The following is a 24,646-nucleotide window of genomic DNA, read 5'->3' as shown; positions in this document are numbered from 1 at the left end:
ATATCCCAACACCACCCTACCAATGCCTTTCTCCTCCTGTGGGTTTGAAGAAAAAAAAAAACATGTTTTCAGAAGGGATTTAAGGAATTAATGCTCTTTCTCATCACATTATTTGTGGAGCAGCCACAGACACCTGAATCAGAGAGAAAAGTGATGCTGAGCTCAGCTCAGCCAGTGAAATCAGAACTTTCCTAATTTAGATAATAATTTAAGAACTAATGCCTCTAATTGACTTCTCTAATCAATTGTTTTAATCAATCATGAGCAGTGTGATTTCCACTTTAGCCAGCACGTAGCTGCCTTTCTTCTCAGACTGGTATTATGGGAGTTTGAGTGGGAAATGGCCGAAATTTGAAGTTTTGCTGAACTAACCCTGATGAGCTTCAATGAGGCTGAAAACTGGACACCTAAAATGCAGGTTTTACATCCCTCCCAGGAAATGCTGCAGAAAGCAGAAGAGCCTAACAGAGGCAATCAGCACGTGCTGGAAACTCCCTGTCTGGGAAAAAGACACTAAAAAGACTGAAAAATATGGATTAATTAGCGTGAGAACTGAGAAATCAATAACCAGCAGAGGATAGAATACTAATTAATAAAGAGAATTATGTAAGTTAGAAGCAATGAATTTCACAGGCTCGTAACACAACTTCTGGGTGCACACATTCCCCAAAATTCAATGTTTTAAGTGGGAAAACATCATCTCCCTTCCCATTTTTTTCCTTTTCATGCAGACTGCTCACCAAGATCCTATTTAAGACTCAAGCTCCCACCACCTCCCAACCACATTTCTGCTGGAATATACTCCAGGCGACACAGGAGAAGTGGGATTCAAGTTTGATCTTCATTTCGATGGCCAAAAAGTCATCTCAGTCAACATTTATTAACCAGCTGCGGGTGGTAAAATCCCACGGGATCATTTCAGGCCTCGGAGGGGAGATGGGGAGTAGGCACATCACTGAAAGGGAGCAAAGCAGAGCACAATTCTTATAAATTTGTTTCTTTGCAAAACTCCAGGCATTTGTAAGGAAAGAAAACTCTGGAAAACTGAGGAAGTGCCAAAAAAAAAAAAAAAATGCAATGAGGAACCAGCAGGTTTTCTGGTCTTCTTTTTCAAGAGAAGAGGAAGGGAAAAAGAGTGAGAGGGGAAAATACCCCAAGAAAATGAGTTCCACATGTTCAAGAGATCATTCATTTAGCCAATGTAACCTGACTAAGGTTATTCTCCTGACAATGTGTACGGCAGAAAAAAAGGAAAGTCATGCTACCCAAGCCTTCAAACACAAAGCAGATGGGCTTCTCAATGGCATTGGATTTCTTCTCCCTCCACTTATTCCTCTTTCCACCCTCTAGGATGTTAAACCTACAATGTTTCTACCTTTTTTTTTTACAGGTTGAGAACATTTTGATTAGTGAACTGTTTTCACCTTCGTTTAGTTGGGCCTTTTCCTTTTAAGAGAACTTAAAATCGAGCATTTAAAAGGAGCAAAATTGACCAGAGCCTTCATTCCATGGGGAGAACTCTGGGTTTCAGTTTTCTGGTTTGCTTTCGAACTCACGTCAAAATGACTAAAAATTGGGAAAAAATTTAAGCAGCAGCCCAAGACTTGCAGATAGTTGCAATCCTAGAGCCAGAAGGGTTTGATAGCACTTTAGTGTAATTACTGTGCTGGTCCAATTTGCTCATGAATTCAATATACAGCAAGAAAAAAACATGGATCAATTGATGCAACATTCCAGCCAGGACTGTGTAATTTTACTGTTAAGCCAGGAAAAAAAAATCCCAAAGCACAAAGGGACATCAAGAAAGGATCAGTTTTACATAATTAAGGCAGAGGCTGATGGGTTTTGCTTGGAGAAATGCTGCAGCACAGGAACTATACTTGAATCAGAAAAAAAAACCCAACAAAACAATACCCAAGCAGACAACCTTAAATCCAGGGATTTAAAGAGCATCAATCACGGCGCTGAACTTCTGTGCATGAAATGAATGGGCTGATGGCAGCCTAATTACAGAAATGTTTGCTTTAAATGTCCAAGAGTATAATTTTTCAGGATCTCTCAGCAGGAAGCAGCAGCAGCATCCACAGGATAAATATCCCGAAAGCCTTCCCTACAACCCCTCTGGAACAGGAGCTGCGTCCCAGTGTCTCCACTTGGAGACACATCCAGGCTGAAAGTTTGAACACAGACTGAGTCCACGTGCAGGTGCTTGCACCAAAACACCCCCACTCTTGTCAAGAGACAAATAATGGATGAGCAGTAACCTGGAAAAGACCGGCAGGGCGTAATCACCTTCCTGTGAGTCAGTGTCTGCAAGGAAAACTACAAGCTTGCTCTTATTTATAGGATTAGTTGTATTAATAAGTACAGAAGTTTTAAGGTCACCTGTTTAAATGCACAATTTTTACATGATGATTTGTATATTATTTGCACTTGGTACAATCCCCATCCTTCCTGAGCAGAAAGGGGACGGTGCAAATCTGTGCAATTTTAAATTCTTGTGGTTGAATCTCTCACTTGAAATTGAAAAGAACGTTAAAAAATAACTCAGGAACACGAACGCTTTGCATTATATTAATCCCTCCCTGGGTGTAAAGTTATTTTCAGCTAACTGTTCCATTCCAAAGTGACTCCAGACACGCCAGGAGAGGTGTCGTGGCCAAGCAGGACCTCAGCAGGTCGTGTCCCACCTCAGCTCCCTGGGGACACGAGGCCACTCCCAGGGCTGTGACCCCACATTCAAAGGGGGGGTCAGTCACCAAACACTTCCAGGAGCAGAGGAGAGGCCATTCAGGCTGAGCTCGGGATTTGAAATCCCCCAGGAGTTTCTGTGGCCTTCAGGAAACACCATTTTGCCACACTCCGGTGCTAATGAAAAGAGAACTACTCATCCAGCAGCACTGCAAATGGGGATTTTCCCCCCTCTGCTCCCAAAACAGGGGTGGAATGAACTCAGACACTGAGCACAGGGATGGATCTGACACCTTGGTATTCCATGAGCCAGAATTCCACCTGGAAAACCACTGATGCCTTTTTGGGGCTACATAAAAACAGAGATCAGACAAAATTAAGAGAATAAGAAGTGGTTATTGAAGGGCCTCCAGGTACATTTAGGGCAGGCAAAACCCACCCAAAAATGGACCATGGGTCACGAGTTTTCACATTTTCATAAGTTTGATCTGTATTGGGGTTTATCTCCCAATTACATTCAGCTAATGAAGTAATTTACCCCAAATTTGCTGCCCTCAACTCACATCTCTCATCTGTCGTTGATTCCCAGGCCTGGAGAGGAATTGTTGTGTCTGACCAAAATGGGGAAGAGGCAGCTCACATTCTATATGGGCTTTAGAATCCCAACCTAAAGAATTACAGGACTACAAAGAGATGAAAAATAGAAAAGCTACAATCCCAAGGCATCATCACCAACACCCTGAACGCACTGACAGCACCAGCAAACTCTGTCCTGCAGCTCAAAAAAAAACCCAACAGCCAGGTGCAAAGTAGCAAATAATTCCTGGGTAAATAAAGCAAAGGCGGTAATCCCTGGAAGAAAGTGCTCAAGCACTTTTCCAAGGAGCCGAGCTGTCCCACAGCATCCGGAGGTCCCCACAGTCCCTTGGATAGTTTTCCCCTCTTTTTTCGTGGCCCAGCACAAGCACCAAAACTTTGGGAATGCTGGCTGGGAGCTGCTGCTGAACTTCTCCCTGGTGGTGAACTCGTTATCTGGGGACACAGGAGGAGGCAGGGCAGCCCGCAGAAAACAAATGTCATCTCCTGCAAAGAGCACAGCCATCAGAGGTTATCAGCTTGCAAAAAAAAAAATTAAAGGTTGAGACTGGAGGAAGCTGATGAATTGAATCCTTACAGCACTTCAAAGCAATTTGTGCATGAATGCAAGCATTTATTCTTCTAATTAAAAAAGGGGAAAAAGCAAGCAAAATAGCAAGACATCATTTACATGAAAGAGGGGGGAGTAACAAAAAAAACGCCGAAAACCAGCCAACAACCAAAACTCAAACAAAACCTCCAGTGTTAATCAAGCACAGAGTGGATTCCAACCCAGAAAAGGGAGAGAAAGCTCCAGATTTAATGAGGGAAGGCGCTGGAGAGGAGCAGGACTCGCCTCGGTGCTTTCTGCACAGCTCCTGCCAAGTCTTCCCACAGGAATTCCTGCATCCAGCCTTGGGGAGCAAAAAAAATCAGGTGTTGTGCTGAGCAGGGACTGTATTTTATTTTATTTTATTTTAATTTATTTTATTTTATTTTATTTTATTTTATTTTATTTCATTTCATTTCATTTCATTTTATTTCACTTTATTTTATTCCTGTCCCCTCACTGTCTTCTAAACAAGCCAAAGGTGGGGGCTCCGAGGTCCTGGCTTTGGGTGCCAGGGGATGGGATGGTCCCACCACAGCAGGGATGGGAAATATGGTTTATCCTAAATAAAGACAACGATCCCAGCCTGCTAAAAATGAGCTGTGCTGAAATGATTATATAAATATATTTACCTTTCAAACACTAAGTAGCAAGAAGTCACACCTGACTCCAATTTAAAAATCGGGGTGTGCTCTTCTGAGGAGCTGTGATTAACAAACCCTGAATGATTTCTGAGTCTGAAATTTACCTCAAATTAGCAGCTGAAATTTTTAAGAACTGTCCCCCCCCCCAAAAAAAAATCTCCCTGGAGGCATTTCACCTGTGCAAACACAACCCCTCAGGTTTTTATGCAGGATTTTTCCACTTTCCACTCAGGCATCTCCCCCTTAGCCAGGGGAAGAGCTTTTTGCAGTTATTCCAATGCCTGGGATGCTCTTGGCTCCAGATTCCCACAAATCCAAGCCCCACATCCTCGGAGTCACTGCAGGAGGAGAGTTCTGCTGGGTCACCCCAGATTTCCCACTGCTTATCCTCCAGTTTTCACAGGAGAAATGCACTACCTGCAGCTTCAGCTCTGCTTGGAGAAACTGCCCATTTGGGGCTTTTTGTAAGGTTACTGTTGCTGAGCAAAGATTGAGGAAAACCTGGGGGAGCCATCACAAAAATCACAAAGCAAAAAAAGCTGCAGAGCAAAGGGAGAAGAGGAAAAAGAAACCAGCTTCCAGGATGTTTAGAAACAGCCTGTGTTCTTTTGGAAGATTGTTTTTTCCTCAGTTCTGAGTTGTTTTTACCTCCCCAGCGCAAACTTCCAAGTCCAGGAACAGACTGGGCTGAGAACTGCCCAATCCCAGCTGCGGAGGATGGAATTAACATCTCAAATTGAAATCAGATTCATGTTTTGCAACCTAAATCACAGCAGATCTTGCTACGGACCTGTAAGCACAGTCCTGGGACCCTGCCCATCCACACAGTCTTGTAATTCCTGGCCAACAAAGCCCAACATCACGGGGACAGGGCAGGCAACAGAATGTGGGAGCAGATTTCTACTGTAAAAAAGGGATTTAAACTGGAGGGAAGCAGCTTTTCAGGAAAAAACCCCGTGCAGGAAGTTGACAGTGACAGCGTTAATTCCTTTCCTGATGTGATGTCATTGCCAGCTGGGTTGTACCTATTAGAAAGATCAAAAAGGCCTCAAGTGCACACACACACCGTTAAAATCCAAGCAGTGACAGGGACAATTATTATTTTCCACTCCCTCTGTAAATATTATCACAAGCTGCTTTTTCACAAAACATTTACAAACTACGAGGCAAATCCACTGCTCCTGGTAAATAAACACAAATCGATTTTTCTTGCAAAACAGGAGGGAATGAGTTGACCTCTTTTTTTAATCTCCAGTCATGTTTAACTTCGTCTAAATAAGATATTTTGGAATCTCTGGAGAAAAGGCTGCTCGTTTACCCCAAACAAATCTCTGCTGCGATTTCCTTCTCTGAGCTCCCTGATTTGAGAAGCGCTTGTGCTGATCACGGGTACTGTCATCTTCATTAAAGATAATCAAGACTCCCCAGGCAGATTATTTGCACTTGAAATTAGATGTTTGGTAATATCTCAACATCTCCTAACATCCATCCACACTGAATTCTCCAGGATGCTTCAATGCACATCAAACATGGATCAGCCCAAGGAGTTTTCCAATCAGAAATCGCTGGGAGCACGAGGCCAACAGCACTGAGTGGCAAACCTGAAATTGAATTAAGGATTTAAGGCTGGATAGGGACCACCTCCAGCTCAGCAACTAAAAGAAATTCCCTTTTCTTTTGCCTTTCTGTGCAATTATCTGTGTGTTGCACATCTGTCTGAACACGCAGGAACGACACCATAATCCACTTTGGGATCGGGATTAGCCAGTTCAGGCTCCAAGGAGAAATAAAGGCATTAACGCTGCTTTGAATGGAGAAGGGAGATTAATGCTGCTCAGGGAATGAATATTCCTGTTGTCTCACAGTTACTCCTGCACTGGTAGCAGGATTTGATTGTCAGGAAGTGGAAGGGGAAAGAAAAAAAAAAAAAGACCTAATGGGCTGAAAAATTTTCATTTCGCTGATGGTGATAATTTATCTTCACAAATTAATGAATAAATTTCCACTTTAATAAATTGCTGATACCCAGGAATTAACTCAGGCCTCTGTTTCAGCATGGAATCTGTATGTTAATTTCCAGATTCCATGTGTGTTTTCACAATGTAGTTTTTTGCATCGGGAACTGACAGAACACTAGAACAGCTCAAAACTCCCGTCTCACCTCCCCAGCTGGATTTTTATTCTGCTTTTTCACTCCTCACAAGGCCACAAACACAAGGCTACAAAACCAAAAGCATCAGGAAACATAAAGGTTCAAAACATTCCAAAAAGTGATGCCCGTCCTTAAACACAGAGGATGAAAACGAAGGAAGGGTGTGAATTACAGGGTCAGAATGAACTGAGAGAATATTGAATTTCTTACGAAGAAAAAGTAAGTTATGAAAATTCCCAGAGCCACGCAAGGCAAATCCTTTCTCCAGCGTCTCACAACACATTAAATCAGGGTTACAAATTAGGGGATGTGCTCCTGTTTCTCATAAATGAATGAAGGATAAGTGGCAATGGGAAGCAGCTGCCTGTGTGTTAAGTGGTAAGAATTTAGGCAAAATTTATACTAAAATGACAAAGTGGCCGTTGTAACAATATCACCAAACCCCAAGTACCCACCACCACCAATTCCCGCTGTCTTTTCCACATTTCCTGGCTCTGCAGTCCCTCAACCCCCCTGTGCCAGACTTGGCTCCCTCCTCCACATGCTCCCACTCTCATCCACAGAACACTTCCAGTGTGAGCATCATCTCATGGAAATACAAATTAGCCACACAGAGAAGGTCCCACCGTGTGTTTGGGTTTACTCTGCTCCACGTGTTCACAGTTACGAGCAGGTGAGCCCCGCATCAAGCTAAAAAATGTGGAATGCCAACCAAATCCTCCCCAAACACCAAGTCAGGGATTAATAAAGGAGAATTACGGGACTCCAGGGCAGTTTACGAGTGCATTCTGATTGATAAACACAGCAATCACTAATTGCTCATGTTAACTGGATATTTTTTCATGCATCTGCATCCAATCTCCACCATAATTAACCACAAGCTACTACTTCTGGAGAAGTGATTGGATCCTCTCAATTAAATAATAAAAAAAGAGCAGGAGATTCCCACAATGAAGCTACAAAAATACATCAGGTGTAGAAGAAACCGGGGGAAAGGAAGTTTCTGAATTAATTTTGATGCATTCCTTGTGGAGAGAGGGGACACAACGAGACAAGTGGTTTCTACAGTGCCGATGCCATTTTAAGTTTACAAGCTGCAAAATCAGTTTTGTTTTTAGAGTTCGGCACATCCTGATCAGGCACTAAAACAGCCCTGAAAGGCAAAACCAAAACAAACCCACACAGAACGACACCACCCAACTTGCACGATTCAAACGCTGACAGAGCCCTAATGAAAACACAGATATTGGTTTTAAAAAAAACCCCAAAGCTGCATTCAACACAGACCCCCCTATAAATCAGTTGTTCCACTTGTTCTGAAGATTCATTTTACATTCATTTCACACTCCTGCATTAAAAAGAAAAAAAAGAGTCTGCTTTGATATTCATGGAATCCCAGACTGGTTTGGGGTGGAAGAGACCTTGAGGCTCGTCCAGTTCCACCCCATGCCATGGGCAGGGACAGCTTCCACCAGACCAGGCTGCTCCAAGGCATTATTCAGGAGATAAAAAACCCAGATTATTTCACTTAGTTTCAAGTAAGAAGATGAAATATTCTGCATGGAAACTTTGGGAGGAGAAAACAATGCTTGGAAAATAGTACAGATGAGCTGGAAACACTTCCAGGACCAACAGGGACATGGAGAGCACACAAGGTCCCCATCTCAAGTTCCTACAACTTTCCCGTCCAGGATTTAAAACTTCCCAGGAAAACCCACACGAAGTGACAAGAAACACATCAGGCAGAGCTCCGTGACACCTTCAGGTGCTGCAGCAGGAGCAAACATCATCTTTTGACTCAGAAACTGCACCCTCAGCAGCCACAGCTCGTTCCACAACTCAACTTCGCAGCATTCCATCAGGATTTATCCCTCCAGTCAAAACCAGCCCTGAGATTCAAACCACTGATCAAAAAAAGAAGTCCTCCTGCTACACCAAGGTTTGATCCCTGCATGAGCCGCTGATTTAAGCTGGACTCTTCCAACCCAGAATACTCTGTGATTTTATTTCCCTCTCTTTTAAATATTTATCCTCTTTGCCACGCCTTGGACGATTGTTGCTCACCACATGGACGTTAACAGCCGCCAGAAGAGGCTGCTGAGATTTCAATTTCTCCACCGAAAAGATAAAATTTCTACCCTGCTCTCTACAGGGCCATTTTTAGCACTCAGTGGAGAGTAGGAGCCACAGCCATGGGCAGACGTGAGGAGTCCACGACCTGCAGCTCATCCGAGAGCAGAAGAGCTGAAAACAGCCTCCAACCACTCGTTTTTTTGGGGTAGAAACGTACTGAGCAAAGGGAAAACACAAAAGAAAGACCAAACTGCCATTTTCTCGCCCAGACAGGAACAAAACCCAGCCCAAAACATCTCACAGAACAAGAAGTTCTGCTCAGGTTTTACAACTCCATAATTTATCACCACATTCGTTGCGGCAGATTTTTATTTTAAATATCAGCTCCCCCTCCCCCCCCAAAAAAGCCACATTGAGGTTTCCAAAGATTCCTAATTTTCCTTTCAGTGAGGTATTACTGTATTTCCTTGTCCTTGGAGGGTTTTATCTGGGATTACACACATGTACCAAAACACAGCTGTTCCACTTCTTGGCTCCTTTATTTTTTTCCCAGAGAAAAACCTGCCTCTGTCAGGCACCCAATTAGCTGCTCACTATCAAAAGGCTGCTTGGGCCTTTCATCTGCTTGAAAAACTGGATTCAAGTGAGAGGGTGTCATGGAAACTGTGGCTGGGGTCATTTCCTGTTGCAGTTTTTCAGTCACCAAAAATAAAATAGCAATAACAATAATTGAAGGGTTTTTTTGCTGATTAAAAAAAAAAAAAAGAGTGTTTGTTACCCCAGCTTGCAAAGCAGTGTGAAAAGGAAAATTTTATTATTTTTCATGAGAAATCTTCATCTGACAAAGCAGAAACTGATTTCAATTCAATGGTCAACCCTCTCTTAAAAAACTGAAGATCCCACGTGCAGAACACAAATCTTGAAGCAAATACGCAGTGAAATTAATGAAGAATTTAAAATTAAAAGCCCAGCTCACAGTACTACCACAGAGTGTTTGTTTCTCTAAATATTTCACTGAGCAAATGGGAAAGAAAATTAAAGATAATGATATAGGAGATTCTAGCCAATGAGCTAAGGCCAGTACTGAAAACTAAAACAAACAAAAAAAATGGTTGAGTTCATGAACCAGGGAGCTTTTTGATGAGTCATAAACAGAGGTGATTAAAATAAGAAAAAATAAGAAAACTTCAGTCCTTTGCCAGATTTTCTTCTATTTTGATGAAAAAAAGAGGGAGAGGGAAAAAAATACCATAAATCTGCACACATTCCCCAGGGAACAGACTTTTTTAAACACGGAGTAAAGTGGGGGGATAACAGGGAAATACAAATAAATTCCTCTCGGAGAAGAATTAAATCACGGCTCTGACTTCTGTGAGAGCTTTTCTTGGGTGAGAGGAGTTTGAGGAACACCTGGCACACATCCAGTTCTGAGCACACCTGGGAAGGTCATCATTGGGTTGACACAGAAAACGCCACAAGTTCATTGGCAAAAGGGCCTTGAGTGCTTCGTCTCCAAAAGCTTCTCCCAATTATTCAGGTGAAATCCTCCCTCAGCTCAACGACATCAGTGCAGAATATCTTGGTTGATCCCCAGACAAGAAATGCTTTCAAGTCTCCGAAGAACAGAGCCCAGCCCTCTGCCTTTCACCCCGTTCCTGCTCCCCGTGGCGTTCCTCTGGCAGCATCTTCCAACTGGAATTCCTTCCCAGGCCCTTTGAGGGCACCTGGGTGCAGCCCAGGTCCTGGTTTCACCCTCAGCCACCACCACACAACCAACAGCTCTGCCCTTGGAGAACCTGCAGATGTTCAACTCAAGCCAGACACAACAACTTTGGCTCTTTCTTGATGCGATGGAGTCTCCAGCATGGAAAACCGAGGGCAAACACGTGGATGAGATGGAGACAGGCAGCTGGAGCCCAGGGCAAGGAGGGAGGTGAGGTTCACCACAGGCATTGCTGGTATCCCCACACATCTGGCTGGAGCTGCCCCTGGATCTTCCTCACCACAATGTTTTCTTGGGAATGAACAAGCAGCGTTTGCTCACCGACCTTTCCCACCAGGGATGGCTCAGGTTGGACACCAGCAGGAATTTCTCCATGGAAAGGGTGCTCAGGCCTTGGCAGGGGCTGCCCAGGGAGGTTTGGAGTGCCCAGCCCTGGAGGTGGCACTCAGAGCTCTGGGCTGGGGCAAGGTGGGCATCAGGCACAGCTTGGACTCCGTGGGCTTGGAGGGTTTTTCCAACCTTAAAGATTCTGGGATCTGACCAAACTAGAAATCCAACTCCAACCACATCTATCCGATTTCTAATTTAATTAAACACGTGCATTTTCTTGTGTATGTTCCCCCACCCTTTGGTTTGTTTGTTGTTTTTGTTTTGGTTTGGTTTTTTGTTTTGTTGGGGTTTTTTTGTTAATCATCTCTCACTTCATCTTTACTCAGCAATTTCCAAACTGGAATAGATTTCCCAAAGTTTTTTGCAGGAGCTGAAACTCTCTCTGCTTGCACCCACAAAGGACCACGTGAATTAGCAACAACACAAAAGGAGACATCTTTATCAGACAACCCAGAATTTATTTTTTTTTGTAGAAGTTTCACTCTTTTCGTTAATGGAAAGTTAAGTACATGTCCACTAAATTCTTGTTCTCGTGAAGATTGTTGCCAGGTTGAGCTGAACATATCCATGACCTTGCAGACTTATGTTTTGAGGATGAAAGGTAAAGTTAGAAAGAGGTTTTCTTTAAGAGCCACAGACAGGAAACAAAATGTAGCTGAGAGATTAAACCAAAGCCGAAAGACAACATCCAATCTCAGCTTACAAAAATAATAAATCAAAAAAATAATAAATCAAACGCTGTTGTGGGAAGTGGCCATTACAGACAGGCCTGAGAAATCAAGGGTGTCACTAGAGGACACGAAAAGAACCACGCTCACCCGTCAGGATGTGAGGTGAGAGAAGAAAGTTTATTATGATTGGGGGTTTAAACAGGGTTCGGAGTTTGCTCAGGGATTGGGGGACAAGAGTAACACCTCTCTGAGACCAGTGGTCAACTCAGAAGTCCATCTCCCTGGAAAGGAAAGTATTATTTACCAAACACCACTCTTGGTTTTTCTTACAATTCCCCAGAAAGCTTCAGTAGAAATAAACGTAAACTACCACAAGGCTGAAAAACCAGGGCGACATAAAGGGACTGAGCGACGTTGTCCCAGTGCCCCCAGGTGTGGACGCTGCCGCCGTAATCCCAGCTGTGATTCCCGGGAAGGCCGAGGTCATGGGGAATGCAAAGCCCCAGCTGGGCCAGGAGGAATTGCAGAGTTCAGAGCCCTCCTCCGCTGCCATTATTCTCCACTCAAGCTGAAAGCCGCAAGGGCTTTTCCCCGGCCCCTCCGTGTCAGGCAGGCTTGGGAAGCTCGGCAGGAATTGCTGAGGGATCCAGGAAGGCACAAAAGGCTCCCGCCACAAAGAGCCCTTTCATCTGGGCCGTGTGTCCATTAAACACGTCCTGCTAATGTCGCCTGCGTTTTATAAAGTGATTATAAAGTGAGGGCTCAGTCACTGACTCAACTGCGCAATGAGATTTTTAAGTCGATCGCTGGAAAACTGGGATTTGAAGAAAACTGGGAATGCTGCACGGCTCCTCTGAGTAGCACTCAGGGTCTGGTACCCCAGCTGAACGTGGGTTTTGTAGGTTTGAAGGCTTTCATTTCTTTATTTGGTGACACTCAGGCACCTCACGCTGCTCGGGAAAACACGGAAAAGAGGATTCAAGCCCTGACAGTGTTCCTGCACCAAACATGATGCTCTGAGGACACTGGAATCGCTGCTCTGGCAGGTTGGAAAGAGAAAATTAATAAATAAATATAGAAATAATGGCTCTTAATAACACTGGATCTTGCTGTTACACCATGGATCAGGATGAACTGGCGAGCAGCCACTTTATCCCTCTTACCCCATCTTTTCCCACAGGGGCTCAGCATCTCCTGAGATTTCGAATAACTAAGGCAGGGATGGACTCCTGCCAGCTCTGTGACAAGGGAAGTTATCTTCTGTCCACCAAAAGTTTAAAAAAAAAAAAAAAAAAAAAAAAAAGTTTTTAAAAAGTAATAAAAGAGATCTTTTTCCTTCCTACATTATCAAAGCAAAGGCAGAAGATGAGAATCCTCCCCAGTGTGGCTGTGGGGCCAGCTTTGCATTCCAGCCCGTGCAAACCACAGCCTCGCTAGAGCAAGGTTTCTGTGTTTTAAATATATTTTTAGACTTAGGGCCCGATGCTGACACTGGCTCTAACTTCATTTCTGAGCAAGGATCCCAAAAAGGATCCCGAACAGGCCGTGAATCTATTTTCAGGATTAAAATGCAATGTCCTCTCCCAGCAGCAGCAGCAAAACTCCAGTCCAGCTCCTCATGGGACAAGGAGGAGGAGTGGGGGGCTGCAGAACTGCTGGGGTTTGTCAGGCACACCGTGATCAGCTGTGTGCTTCATCCATCCAGATCCCTGCCAGGAACTGGGAATCCCAAACTGGTCTGGGTTGGAATGGGCTTAAAGATCATCCCATCCCACCCCTGCCATGGCAGGGACACCTTCCACTGTCCCAGGCTGCTCCAAGCCCTGTCCAGCCTGGCCTTGGACACTGCCAGGGATCCAGGGGCAGCTTTTCTGGGCACCCCATGCTCACAAGGAACAATTTCCTCCAAATATCCCATCTAAACCTGCTCTCTTCCAGTTTCAACCTATTCCTCCTTCTCCTATCACTCCAGACCCACATCCAAAGCCCCTCATGGATATCCTCCATCAAGCACAAAATTCCCAGGGATCTGTTGCCACCCTGTTATTTATTCCCTACTGGAATATCACTGGAGAGGTCCCTGCCACACACTCAGTTGTGCAGAGTGAGGCCAAGCGCTGACCCAGTGCCACGGGGCAGGGAAGTGACCTCCAGCACTCCAGCGGCACTGGGGAGCAAGGAGACAGGGAATGGCAAAACTGGCAGGGAAAAAAAAAAAGGAAAGCAGAGGGCAGGAAACGGTGGAGTGACGGGGAGGCAGCAGAAATCCAGCCCTGCCGCTCCTTCCCCCTGCACAGCAGTTTGATGCACAAACTCCAGGTGAACCCCCTGTGCCTCCCAAGGAGCCAGGTTTGGGATCAAACGCCTTGGAAGAGAAGGGACATTTTTAGTGGGAAAGTTGCAGGAAGATGCAGGTTAATAAAAAACAGGGAAGAGCCTGGGATGAGCCTGACCTACACAGTGTGCACCTGCACCATCCACGGAGAACAGCTCCAAAGAATCCCAAATTAACACCTTCCTTCACTAAATGTTTTAATCACTGTTATTCCTTTCGAGCTGCTTCTTTTTCCTCCTCTTTATTCTGATTTTTCAGGCACTGTGAAGCCATCCAGACAACACACACCAAGCAGGTCTGACATTACACTCATTTCACCCCCACTCCTCATCTTCTCAAAACAGCTGCTGCACCTTTGCTCCTCAAGGAGAACTCCACCACCCCAAGCACTGAGAACCATGGTGATGGACGTTGGCTTTCATTTCTTTTTGGAGCCCGAGTTTCTATTCTTGGAAAGGCAGGAAAAAGCAGCGTTTCAGAGCCTGAGGTTGCAATTACCAGGACATACTTTTTTTTTTTTAAAAAAAATGTATTTCTAGACTTTCGGCCAACCACTTGCTGAATAAATACATAAACATGAAGGGGGAGGCAAAATTCTATTTATGTGACATCACGGCGAATCGATATTTTAAAATTCATGAGATTGAATTTCACACCAAAGCAAAATAACAACTGGTCATTTCTATTTCGATTAAACAAGTTATCTCCTATCGTGGCTGCGCTGGGGTTGCTTTAATTTTGGCTTTGCAGGCAGCAGTTTTAATGGAAACACAGCATCATCAGTGTGTCAGTATTTCAAATTTCAGAAAGCAAACACAACTTTTGGAATAGAATTCCGCGTTCCCGGTGGTGAGCTCAGCACAGCAGAGGTTCCTCTCTGCCAAGAACAGCCGGGTCATCTGAATTTAACAACTTCGAGACCATCAAGGCACACCCATCAAAGCAGCTACTGAAACGATCGAGGGATTGTAAAATATCACAGCGGCAGCGGAATTCAAAAGGAAGCGCCAGAACACGATAATTTATAATTATAGCTTCCTTTCAGTCAAAAATAAAACATTAAAACAGGACTTCTTGTTTTCCCCAATTGCACTAATGAGCAGCAATTCACAAGAGAGGCTTGGCTACCTAGTGCCATCAGGTTTGGATTTGCAAGCCCCACGCTGGTGACTCTCATCTAAAGCTAACAAACCCTCAGGAGTTTACAGTTTCCATCCTCCTCCTGCAATGTATGGGAATATTAACTTTCTTCCATTTTTTTTTTAAAACAGAATCTCCTTCAAGGAAGACACAGGAGACTGTGTAACCAGGAATAAGATTTCCTAATTTTAATCCAACAGATCAAAGCCTGAAACTGACAGTTTAAAACCAGCCGCCTGACCACAGCTGCCTAATGTGACAAACAAACATCCTCAGTGCTCCAGAAAGTGCAGTTTTCCCTATAAAATGCTGTGGGCAGCTGAACTCCAGCAAAACAGAGCCAGGGAATAAATCCCACATCGCACCTGGCAGTCCTGGAGAGCCACTGGCAAAAGGGATGAAAGACAATTCTGAAATTCGTATTCCAGACAATTCTTTGGGCAAACAATGTGCCCGAGGAAGTCAAACGACCTACAGCTGGAGCTTATTTAAATTAAATATCCTTTCATTGTTAAAACTGCTAAGTGCATTAACCTCAAATTAAAAACACTTCTATTTTTATCCTTCCATACCACACAAAAATCCTAAAAAAAAGAGGAATGTTGGTTGGGCCCCTCTGGAATACACCTGTCAATGAGGGCTTGAGCAGATTGTTGCTAACTGGAAATAGAGAATAGAGAAAAAAAATGGTTGTTTTGTTTCTGTTTTTGGTTTTTTTTTTTTTTTTCAGCTTCAGCTTCCAGAACCAAACTGGAACTGCAATTTAGGATCCACAGAGTGGAAGTGGCTTTTCCTCCTCGTTTCACGCTCCTTGCAATGCTGGGAGATCCTGTTTCTTTCTTATTCTCCCAACAGTCCTTATCAAAAGTCAGAAATCCCACATGACTTCAATATTGGTGAAAAGAGGAGAAAAAAATCTGCTAATTCACTGACCACAAACAAGGCAGTAAAAATATCCTGGATGCGATCTCCTTCTGTACCACAGCTGCCCCTGTGCTGGTTTGGACAGGCAATATTTGAAAGCAAAACTTTGCGTTTTGGAAAATTCACTTTTGCTCCCACAAAACGCACAACTCCGTAGCCACGCCAAGGAGCCCATTGTGGGGTATCCCCAAAAAGTTCTTCTGGTTTCCAGCACATCCAACACCTCAGCAGCCCAAAAAGCCTCACACCACTCGTTTTTTCTCTTCCAGTACAAGTCAAACACAACCAGTCCCTGCTGAGGACAGGGGATCCCAGTTCCCAGGGTTTGAGAAATCCCACCTGACACAGCTCCAGGAATCCCTGGGCAGGAGCAGCCCTGCTGTCACCCCACAGCTCTCCAGCTGACCAATTTCTCACTGCTTGACCAGTTTCCACTTTCTCATCCACGCCACGTGGAGAGGGGAAGGACAAGGAATCGCCACCACACAGCTGATCCCTGCTCTCACACAGCTCCTGGGAAAAGGTGCCCTGATCGGGATAAAGCCCAGACCTCGTGCCAACCCACCGTCCATTTCACTGCTCGGACACTGCTGTCCTGCCCTCTGATTTTTCAGCCTTTTGACTGTTCTTTATTTCTACTAGAGTTTTCTTAGGCTTGTGATAAAAACAAAGACTGATGTTTAGTAAACACTTGTAGAGCAAAAGACAAATTGACAAACTTCTGAGTTGACCGCTGGGGTCAGAAGGGTGTCCCTCTCCTCCCCCAATCCTTAACCAAATCCCAAAGACTATATAAGTTGAAATCCCCCAAGTAAACTTCCCTTTTCATCTCACAACCTGTTGGGTGAGTGTAATCCTTTCATGTCCTCTAGCGACATCACCCCGCACAGTTTGGGGCTCCTTTATTTTCCAACAAATCAAAAGCTCTCCTGGTTCTCCTTTCCAGCCTTGGCTCAGAGCCTGCTCCTGCTCCAGGCAAGTAGCTTCCCACCGCAGCTATTTTTGGGATTTTGTCCCCTCTGCCCATCACCACAAACACCTCCCCAGGTTTTGTTTGATCCGAGTCCTGAGGTGAAAGCACAGCCCAAAAGGAAATGTTTCCAATTCTTCCTTTGCTGCAAGAGACTGAGCAGGGCCAGGGAGGTCACGGAGCACCTCGGCCCTTTGCTGTGCCACCACCACATCACCTCTGCCACGCTGAACTGAGCCCCACGTGCAATTTGCTGTGAAACCCCCAAAGAACATCCCTACAGGGGTGAACACACCAGAAATTCTGCTTTAAGGCGTTCCAGCTCCTAGAAACTTTCATGGCAACTTCCAGATGTCTCTATTTGAAAGTTTTTGTGGTTTTTTGGTTGTTTTTTTTTTTTTTTTTTCCCCTGGCCTCATTCCCACCTGTGACAGTCCTAAGTACAGCCAGAAATTCCTACAGCATCGCAGGGATATGTGCAAAAGAAGGTCAGAACTGGACAGGGAGCACTGGCTAGACAGTTCTGCAGGCATGCTGAAAGGAAAATTGCAGGTTTTTATCCAAAAGGTGGAAGGGGGTTCAGATCACACAGTCCAAGTCGTTCAAATCTGCGAGCTCAGAGGCCAGCAGCACCACAAAAAGCTGTTTTTATCAGCTGCTCCTGGCTGGGAAGTTGCTAAAGGGAGATGTAATAGTTTGCTTTTGCTAATTATTGAAATCGTGCAAATATACTTTTGCAAAATCACTCGGGAGACTCTCCACTGAGGCAGTTGATCAAGTGACTCCATTAACACTTTTCCTGGGATTGGGAAGGAGTGTTCCTGATTTGTGGCACCAGGATTGTTTCAAAAGTCAGCTCAGATTTTCCCTGCTAAAGCAGACACATAATTTCATCCAGATTTCTGCACTGAGCACAGGAATCAAGCAGTAACTTGGCTTATGTTTTACATCAGAAAAGGAAAATTTCCACAACAGACATTGCATAAGCACCGACGTTTTTTTATACTCTGTTTTCCATGGAAAAGAGAACACAAGGATATCCTTTCAGATTTCATTAACACTGCGTGGTATTGAACAACAACAAGCTACAGGAAAATGATGCTTGAGGGATCCAGACTCTGTATTTCTACACTTTACTCTGCATTAAACCTACAATGTAAGAGCTGTTCATCAAAACCTCAGCAAAGTTTTTGACATACAAATAGGTCAATACATCAGTTACTTAAGTTTCAATTAAGTTATATCATTCATGTACAGAAAAAAAAATTAAAAAGAAAAATAATTAGTGTTTTCCTATTCAACTGCATCAAAATAAATCATTCCTGGGCCATTATCCAACCCTTAGCCGTGAAGTGTTGCCATTTCCATTGCTCAGGCAGCCCCAAATCCCAGTTCCATCTACGCAGTGCCCTAACAGTGGAAATAAATCAAATTTGGGCTACTTCCTCAGAGCCGGGCAGTTCCACACAGGAGAGCAGTGAACTGACAAAGCTCCAAGCATTTCTCAGCCAATTTCTCCCCAAAAATTGACAAACAAAACCAAAAATCTATTTATTCTTAATTCCACCTTTTCATATACAGGTATAGAAGAATAACTAGGAAGCACATGCGCAAGGAAACGTCTTTTTTTTTTTTTTCCCCAACTCAAACACACCTTGCCTCTCTGAAAGAAGAGAATTTCTCCATGTTTTTTGACAACAAAAATTAGGGTTGTTTTTTTTTTTTCTCCCCAGTGGCTCAGGCACCGACCAAGAAAAAAAAAACGTGTTTTTTTTTTTCCTCGTGTTATCAGCCCTGCCACAGCTGAGATTCCCAATCACTTCCCAGGAGATTTGAACCCACTGCTGTCCCGGGGACCGCGGGATCCTTGGGCACGGCTCATTATCTGCCAGCCCACCTTGCTGCTCCACATCCCAACTTTTTATCTGGCCGGGGCCAGCTGCATTCCCGGTGTTTGAAGTGGAATGTCAGCCCCGGCATCGCTAAGGATGCCCCGACCCTTTGAAGGGACGGCTCAAAGCCTAACTAAAAATTCAGATTTTGGTCCGCGCCCTTCCCACCAGGAGCTCTCGCTGCCTTTTTGGAAATGTTTCATGTCAGGGGGAAAAAAAAAAAAAAGGAATATGTATGGGAAAAGGATAAAAAACTTGAGCTGCCAGAGAGCCTCGAATAAAGCTGCTGTAGCTGGATTCCAACTAAGGCATAATCATGGAAAACAGATGAGGTTTTGCTCCACTGGTTTCTACCCTGTAATTGTTACTGCAGCACACACTGCTGCCAAATAATATTTAAATAATCCATAAAGGTAAAATCAAACACTTAACAGCCTTCCTTCCTTTTTTTTTTTTTTTTTTTTTTTAATATTTCAGCTTCACAAGCTGAAAATTATGGGAGAAAAAAGAAAGGATGCAGATTTTTGTGCTTAAGGTGCACAAGGTCCAGGACTCAGAGCTGGAGGATGTGGGGTTTTACACCACTTGCTGTGCAAGTACCTCACAGCCACCACAGGTTTATTTACAAAGATCCGTCAAAAGAAGTGGAGAAGCGTGTGAAACCCCTGATTTCAGAGATGGAGAACCACTGTTCTGGCATTTTTAAATGTCTGCAGGACAGCTCAAAATGGGATTTATCTCTTCTAAGCAGTAAATCCATTAGCCAGAAGACAATCCCGTTAGAAAAAAATAAATAATGCTGCGTTCTGTCAGCGCTCATTTTCAAAGGGACTGAATGAATGGACAGTTCTGGTGACTCCATCTCTTTGCCATCACCCAAAAAATCCTCAAAGAATGTGGATTTTTCGGCCCTGGACATCTCCCCATCTCCGTGTTGTGCTTGTCTGAGCACAATCTGTTCCTCTTGAAAAACATATGGCCAGACAAGCTATTAGGGAGATAAATAAATAAATCACATGCTCGCCAATCAACCAGGAGAAGCCAGTACTAAGCTGTTATTTTACACATCACTGCATCACCTGAGATATTAACAGATTATTGTTTGCACAGCACTAATATTAAAAATAAACAAAAAAAGAAGTGACCAGCAATCTGCTTTGTTTTTTTCAGATTCAAAATGCCTTTTTTTTTTTTTTTTTTAAATTCCAGCCCCCAAGATCAGTAACAGACAGTGAGAAAGGAGCTCAGGATTAAGATGGCAGAGCTGCCTTCACAAATATTCGAGGCCCTCTGGGCCTACAACTTTTGCTACTGTCTGGCTGGAAACATCACCATGCATTTTGAGAGCTGTAGAGGCATTTAATGCTTTTCATCTTCAAAGCATTTCTTACTCCTTTCAACTCTGGCTGCAAGTATCATATCCCTGTTTCGGAGATGGAAATGTTACCTTGCTCCACACCATCAAAAAATATTCCTCACCTCAGCCAGAGCAGACCCAGAGGTTAAACCTCGCCAAAACCAAACCAACCGCTCACAAAAAGCTCTGATTTATTCTTTTCCTGCCTTTCACCTCCCAAGTAAAGAATTTCAGTTGTTTCAAGCAACAACCTACCCTGTAATTTCAGGCAGGCCAGAGAAGCCGGGATCAGACGAGCCAGGTAACAGCGACGGTCAAACTCCACCCGCAGATCAGGTCACGCCACAACCACCAATTTAGTTATAATTTTAGTTAAAAATGGGCTCGTAACTTTTAATTAGTGCTGAGTGTCAGCTCTGCCCAGGAGAATATATTACAGGATTGTCACACAAGTACTCATTGACAGAGCTGCAGCCCTTGGCCAGCGATGCCACGGGATATTTAGGATGCAGTTTGCTGAGGAACGACAAGCTGGGATTGCACGCTGCCTCCCAAGGATGCCAGAAGGTGTTCCCTGGAAGGACAGGGATGCTGCCAACTGCTGAAAACACAAGGGAACAGTTACAGGTGACTGTGGTACAGCACAACCCGCAATCCTTCTCCAGCACTCTCTGTCCCGCAGGAGGGAGAGGGAAGAGATTGTGGCGAGGCTGTTCCTGGTTCATTTGGGAAATCACTTTGGGCACAAACATAAACACATCACCTCAGGGCAAAAACCCCTGTAAAGATGTGTGTGTACGCACCACTCACACCCCAGTATGTGAAAGAGAAGACACAGAACATTAAGACACAGCAACACCACTAACCGGGGGTTTGGCAGAACTGTCAAACCGAGGGGGAACCACAATTAATCAGAGCAACAGAGAAAATCGGACAACTGATGAACTTTCAATATTTAACCACTCCTGGAGAAATAAGACAGAGGCAGACACCCAGGAACCCACACACACTGCAGAGCCCAGCACGTGCTCTCACTAAGGGAATCCCTGGTATGGTACAAACACGTATATTCTAATAGGAAATTTAAATAAGAAACTCTTAGGCTGCTCTTCAACACGTTCAGCAAATGATGCAACTCACGAGTTGTCACCTACCCTACACGATCCTCAGCTGCTCCAGGCAGCACCGTCCAAGGAACAAATCTATAAATGAAACCAGAGCGCTCGCATGGGCGAGGGAACAAAGCACTCCCCAAAGGTAACAGCGAGACACGGCCCTGGTGCAAGTCTCTGTAAACAGAAAGCAGCGGTGTGAGTGCCAAAATCAATTGTCAGACCGGTGCTGCCACCAGAAAGCTCGCTCATCCTCAGCCTGCCTGGAGCTCCAGCCGCTCCTCCAGCTGGTCCCTCACTCCTCCCAACAACGCGAAATAATGTGATTTTCTGAGGAACACTCAGCCCTCACAGCTGCTGGAGCAGTGCCATGAAGCACAGGTAGGAGGAGAAGGCACCACAGGAAGGAGACACGGCGCAGAGGAGAAGGAGCTCGTTTACTGCCAGCGCTCCCACAGAAATCCGATTTATTTCAGATCTCACACGTCCACACATTTCATATCTCCCCACGTCCATCGCTCCCTGCCCCTTCCCACAGGCATTTAAGGCTCACAAATTCCGTGCTTCTCCTCTTACCTCTTCCACCTGCTCCTCTGGTGTCCGCTCTGGAGACTCCACCTCATCCCGCCTTCCCGCACTTGCGGAGGCTCCGTCTGCACTTTTCCCTTTTCCCAGACTCCAAACACACCCAACCAACCCCTCACCTTCACTCTACTGAAGCGTTTCCACCTGCTCCTGCACTCATTGGATGCTTCCTGCCCACCTCCAGCTCAGACCGAGCCTTCCTGCCAAGCCCTCTGGTGACACCACCACCTCCTGCCTGTTAGCAGGATGTGCAGATGTGGGAGCCACAGCTGGCAAGGACCAGAGCACGCAAGGGAAGCATCAAATCCTGCCACTTCCTCCTCGCTGGCTTTATGAAACGAAATAAAACCGCAGCTCACTAATGGCTGGAATCAAGCCTTCTCCTCCTGCCACCACGGCTTCCCCTCACTAGTCCCGATCTGGGGACTGTCACCCTCTACAGCAGGACAACATCCTTGGATTCAGACCCAGTTAAAGGATAAAAGTGTTCTCGCTCTCCTCCCAAGATCCCACACCCTTCTTCTCTATCTTTTCAGCCAACACAACCTGTCTGCTTCAACCCAAGCATCCCCACCGTGCTGGCAGCCCTCACCTGGCACCAGGTGTTCACCACCACTCACCAAGAGCCCCGAACAAGCAGAAAAAAAAGGAGAATTCTGTGCCAGCTACCCCCAGCCCCACCCGTGCAGGCTCTGGAAATTTCAGCCCTAAAACCAAGTGAGAAGCACGGGCTGCAGTGACACATGTCATAACATTTTTTGTTCTACTGTAGGAGGTCAGCAAAAAAGCCTCTAAAATCAGGGGAGGTTTGTTCCCACCGATTTTTAATCTTAAACAGCTGTAATAATGTTCCAGGGGGGAGCAAAGGACAGGCTGGGCATTAGCGTGATGCGAGTTGAGACAGACAAAATATGAAGCATATAAAAATAGAGCTCAGTACGAAGAGGGTTTCAGTTTAACTACCCGTTTCACCACATTAAATTACTTCAGGGCCTTAAAGATCCAACTAATAGTAAACAGAACTTTAACATTATTTGCATCCCCTTGCACTGGCATCCAGATTGTTCCCGAGCTTGGATTGTCAGTGCAATTCTTGGAAAGAAAACCAGGCTCATCCTATGGTTCATCCCTCTAACAAGGTATATTTTTATGAGCTGCCTTTTCAAATACAACACACGTTGAGGCGATCGTATTATAATTTTATTTTTTTTTTTAACGCCAGAAACGGATTTAGCAATGCAATTATACTGACTTAATTTGCATTAACAGAGACTCCACTAAAGCAAAGGATTATGCTTATGGCTTTTGAGGGGAAATACATAACGTGCGTATGCACGGCAGAAGGGGGGAAAAAAAGGGACTTCCTTGAATTCAGAACATCAATAATGCACCTTGTTAAGCGAAGTCATTTAAATCCGCGTCTTCTTAGCATCAAGGACAAGAGACAGCTCAGTGTTTGCCCGGACAAAACGAGCCCTAGGAGGCCGCCCAGCACAATGATGGTCCAGAGGTGAGAGAATGCAGCCAGTTTAGAGAAGATAAAAGGCCATTTGGGTAGAGACCCCCGCTGATCCTCTGAAAGTGTCTCCTTTTCAATCTGGGAGGCTTTTAAAACTGCATTTGCTACTGACCATACCTTCCCCCCGAAAGCCGCCTGGGATCCGATTTCACTTTTTCCCCCCCGCCCGGCGAGGGCCGGCAGCCGCCGGCTGTACCGCAGGTACCGGCGCTGCCTGCGAGCCCCGGCAGCCCCGAGCGAACCCCCCGCCGACAACACGGCACTGCCGGCAACGCGGACAACCTTCCCCCGAGCCCCGCCGCGAATCCAGCCTCCGAATAAACTCCTCCGGCCGCTCTCCGGGGCCGGGAAGCATCAGCCGGGATGCTCGGGCCGGGACCGGCTCAGCCCCGAGCCCCCAGCGCGGAGCTGCCCCGGGGCACGGCGAGCTCAGCGCCGAGGCCGGGCTCGGACCCCTCCGCGACTGCGGGAGGCGGTTTGGGCTACTGCCATTGTGTAAACTGCAAATAAAACAAGAAAAGACAAAACCGCTACGGCCACGGTCGCCTTCGGGCGGGCGGGCGCTGGGAGGGAAGCGGGGCCGGGGAGAAGCGGGTCTGAGGGAGCCCGGCCGGGGAGAAGCGGGGCTGAGGGAAGCAGAGGCTGAACGCAGCCCAGGAAAGCCGGGCAGCCCGCGCAGGGGGGAGGGAAAGTTTGCGAAGAAGAAAAGAACCGAGGGAAAGAGGGGGAAGAAAGAAAGAAAGGAACGGAGAGAGAAAGGGCAAGGCAGGAATCGGTAAGAGCGTGTGGAGGAGGGAGGGAGGCAAGGAAGGAGGGAAAACCAGGCGAGGCGCGGGCCGGGCCGGGGCCGTACCTGCATGGTGACGACCCTCAGCTCCTCGGTGGCGAGTTTCCTCATCTGGCTGGCCAGGACTTGCGCCTCGTCCAGGATGGAGAACTCCGCCTCGGCGGCGCCCAGCGAGCACAGCAGCGCCAGGCACAGGAGGCCGAGCGGCCCCCGGCCCCGGCGGGCAGGGGCAGCGGCGGCTCGGGGCTGCAGCCGCCCGCCGCCCCGCGCCATGCTGGGGGAGCGCCGCGGGCACCGCGGGCACCGCCCGCCCCGCTCAGCGCCGCGGGCCGCCCGCCATGCAGGGGGACGGCGGCGGCCGCTGCCCCGCGCCCGGCTCCGCGCTCACGGCGCTCCGCGGGCCCCGGCGCTGAGGGAAGAGACGGAGAGACGCAAACTGCGGCGCGGAGGAGGAGGAGGAGGAGGAGGAGGAGGAGGAGGAGGAGCGGGAGCGGC

General features: G+C 46.0%; 1 protein-coding gene across 2 annotated transcripts in view; it reads right to left on the bottom strand.

Annotated features, from left to right (window-relative positions):
* CACHD1 (cache domain containing 1) overlaps positions 1-24,424 on the bottom strand; it is a 91,659-nt gene extending 67,235 nt beyond the window's left edge. For both annotated transcript variants that reach the window (XM_066192982.1, XM_066192983.1), the window contains exon 1: positions 24,218-24,424. In XM_066192982.1, the coding sequence (XP_066049079.1) occupies positions 24,218-24,424 (207 nt within the window). The remainder of the gene's footprint in view (positions 1-24,217) is intronic.
* Between the last annotated feature and the right edge of the window lie 222 nt (positions 24,425-24,646).

The sequence above is a fragment of the Chamaea fasciata genome, unplaced genomic scaffold (genome assembly GCF_029207755.1).
Source record: "Chamaea fasciata isolate MVZ Bird 193981 ecotype frontalis unplaced genomic scaffold, bChaFas1.0.hap1 SCAF_10, whole genome shotgun sequence".
Taxonomy (NCBI): Eukaryota; Metazoa; Chordata; class Aves; order Passeriformes; family Sylviidae; genus Chamaea; species Chamaea fasciata.
Note: the sequence above shows the minus strand (reverse complement) of the source record. Positions and strands in the feature narration are given on the sequence as shown.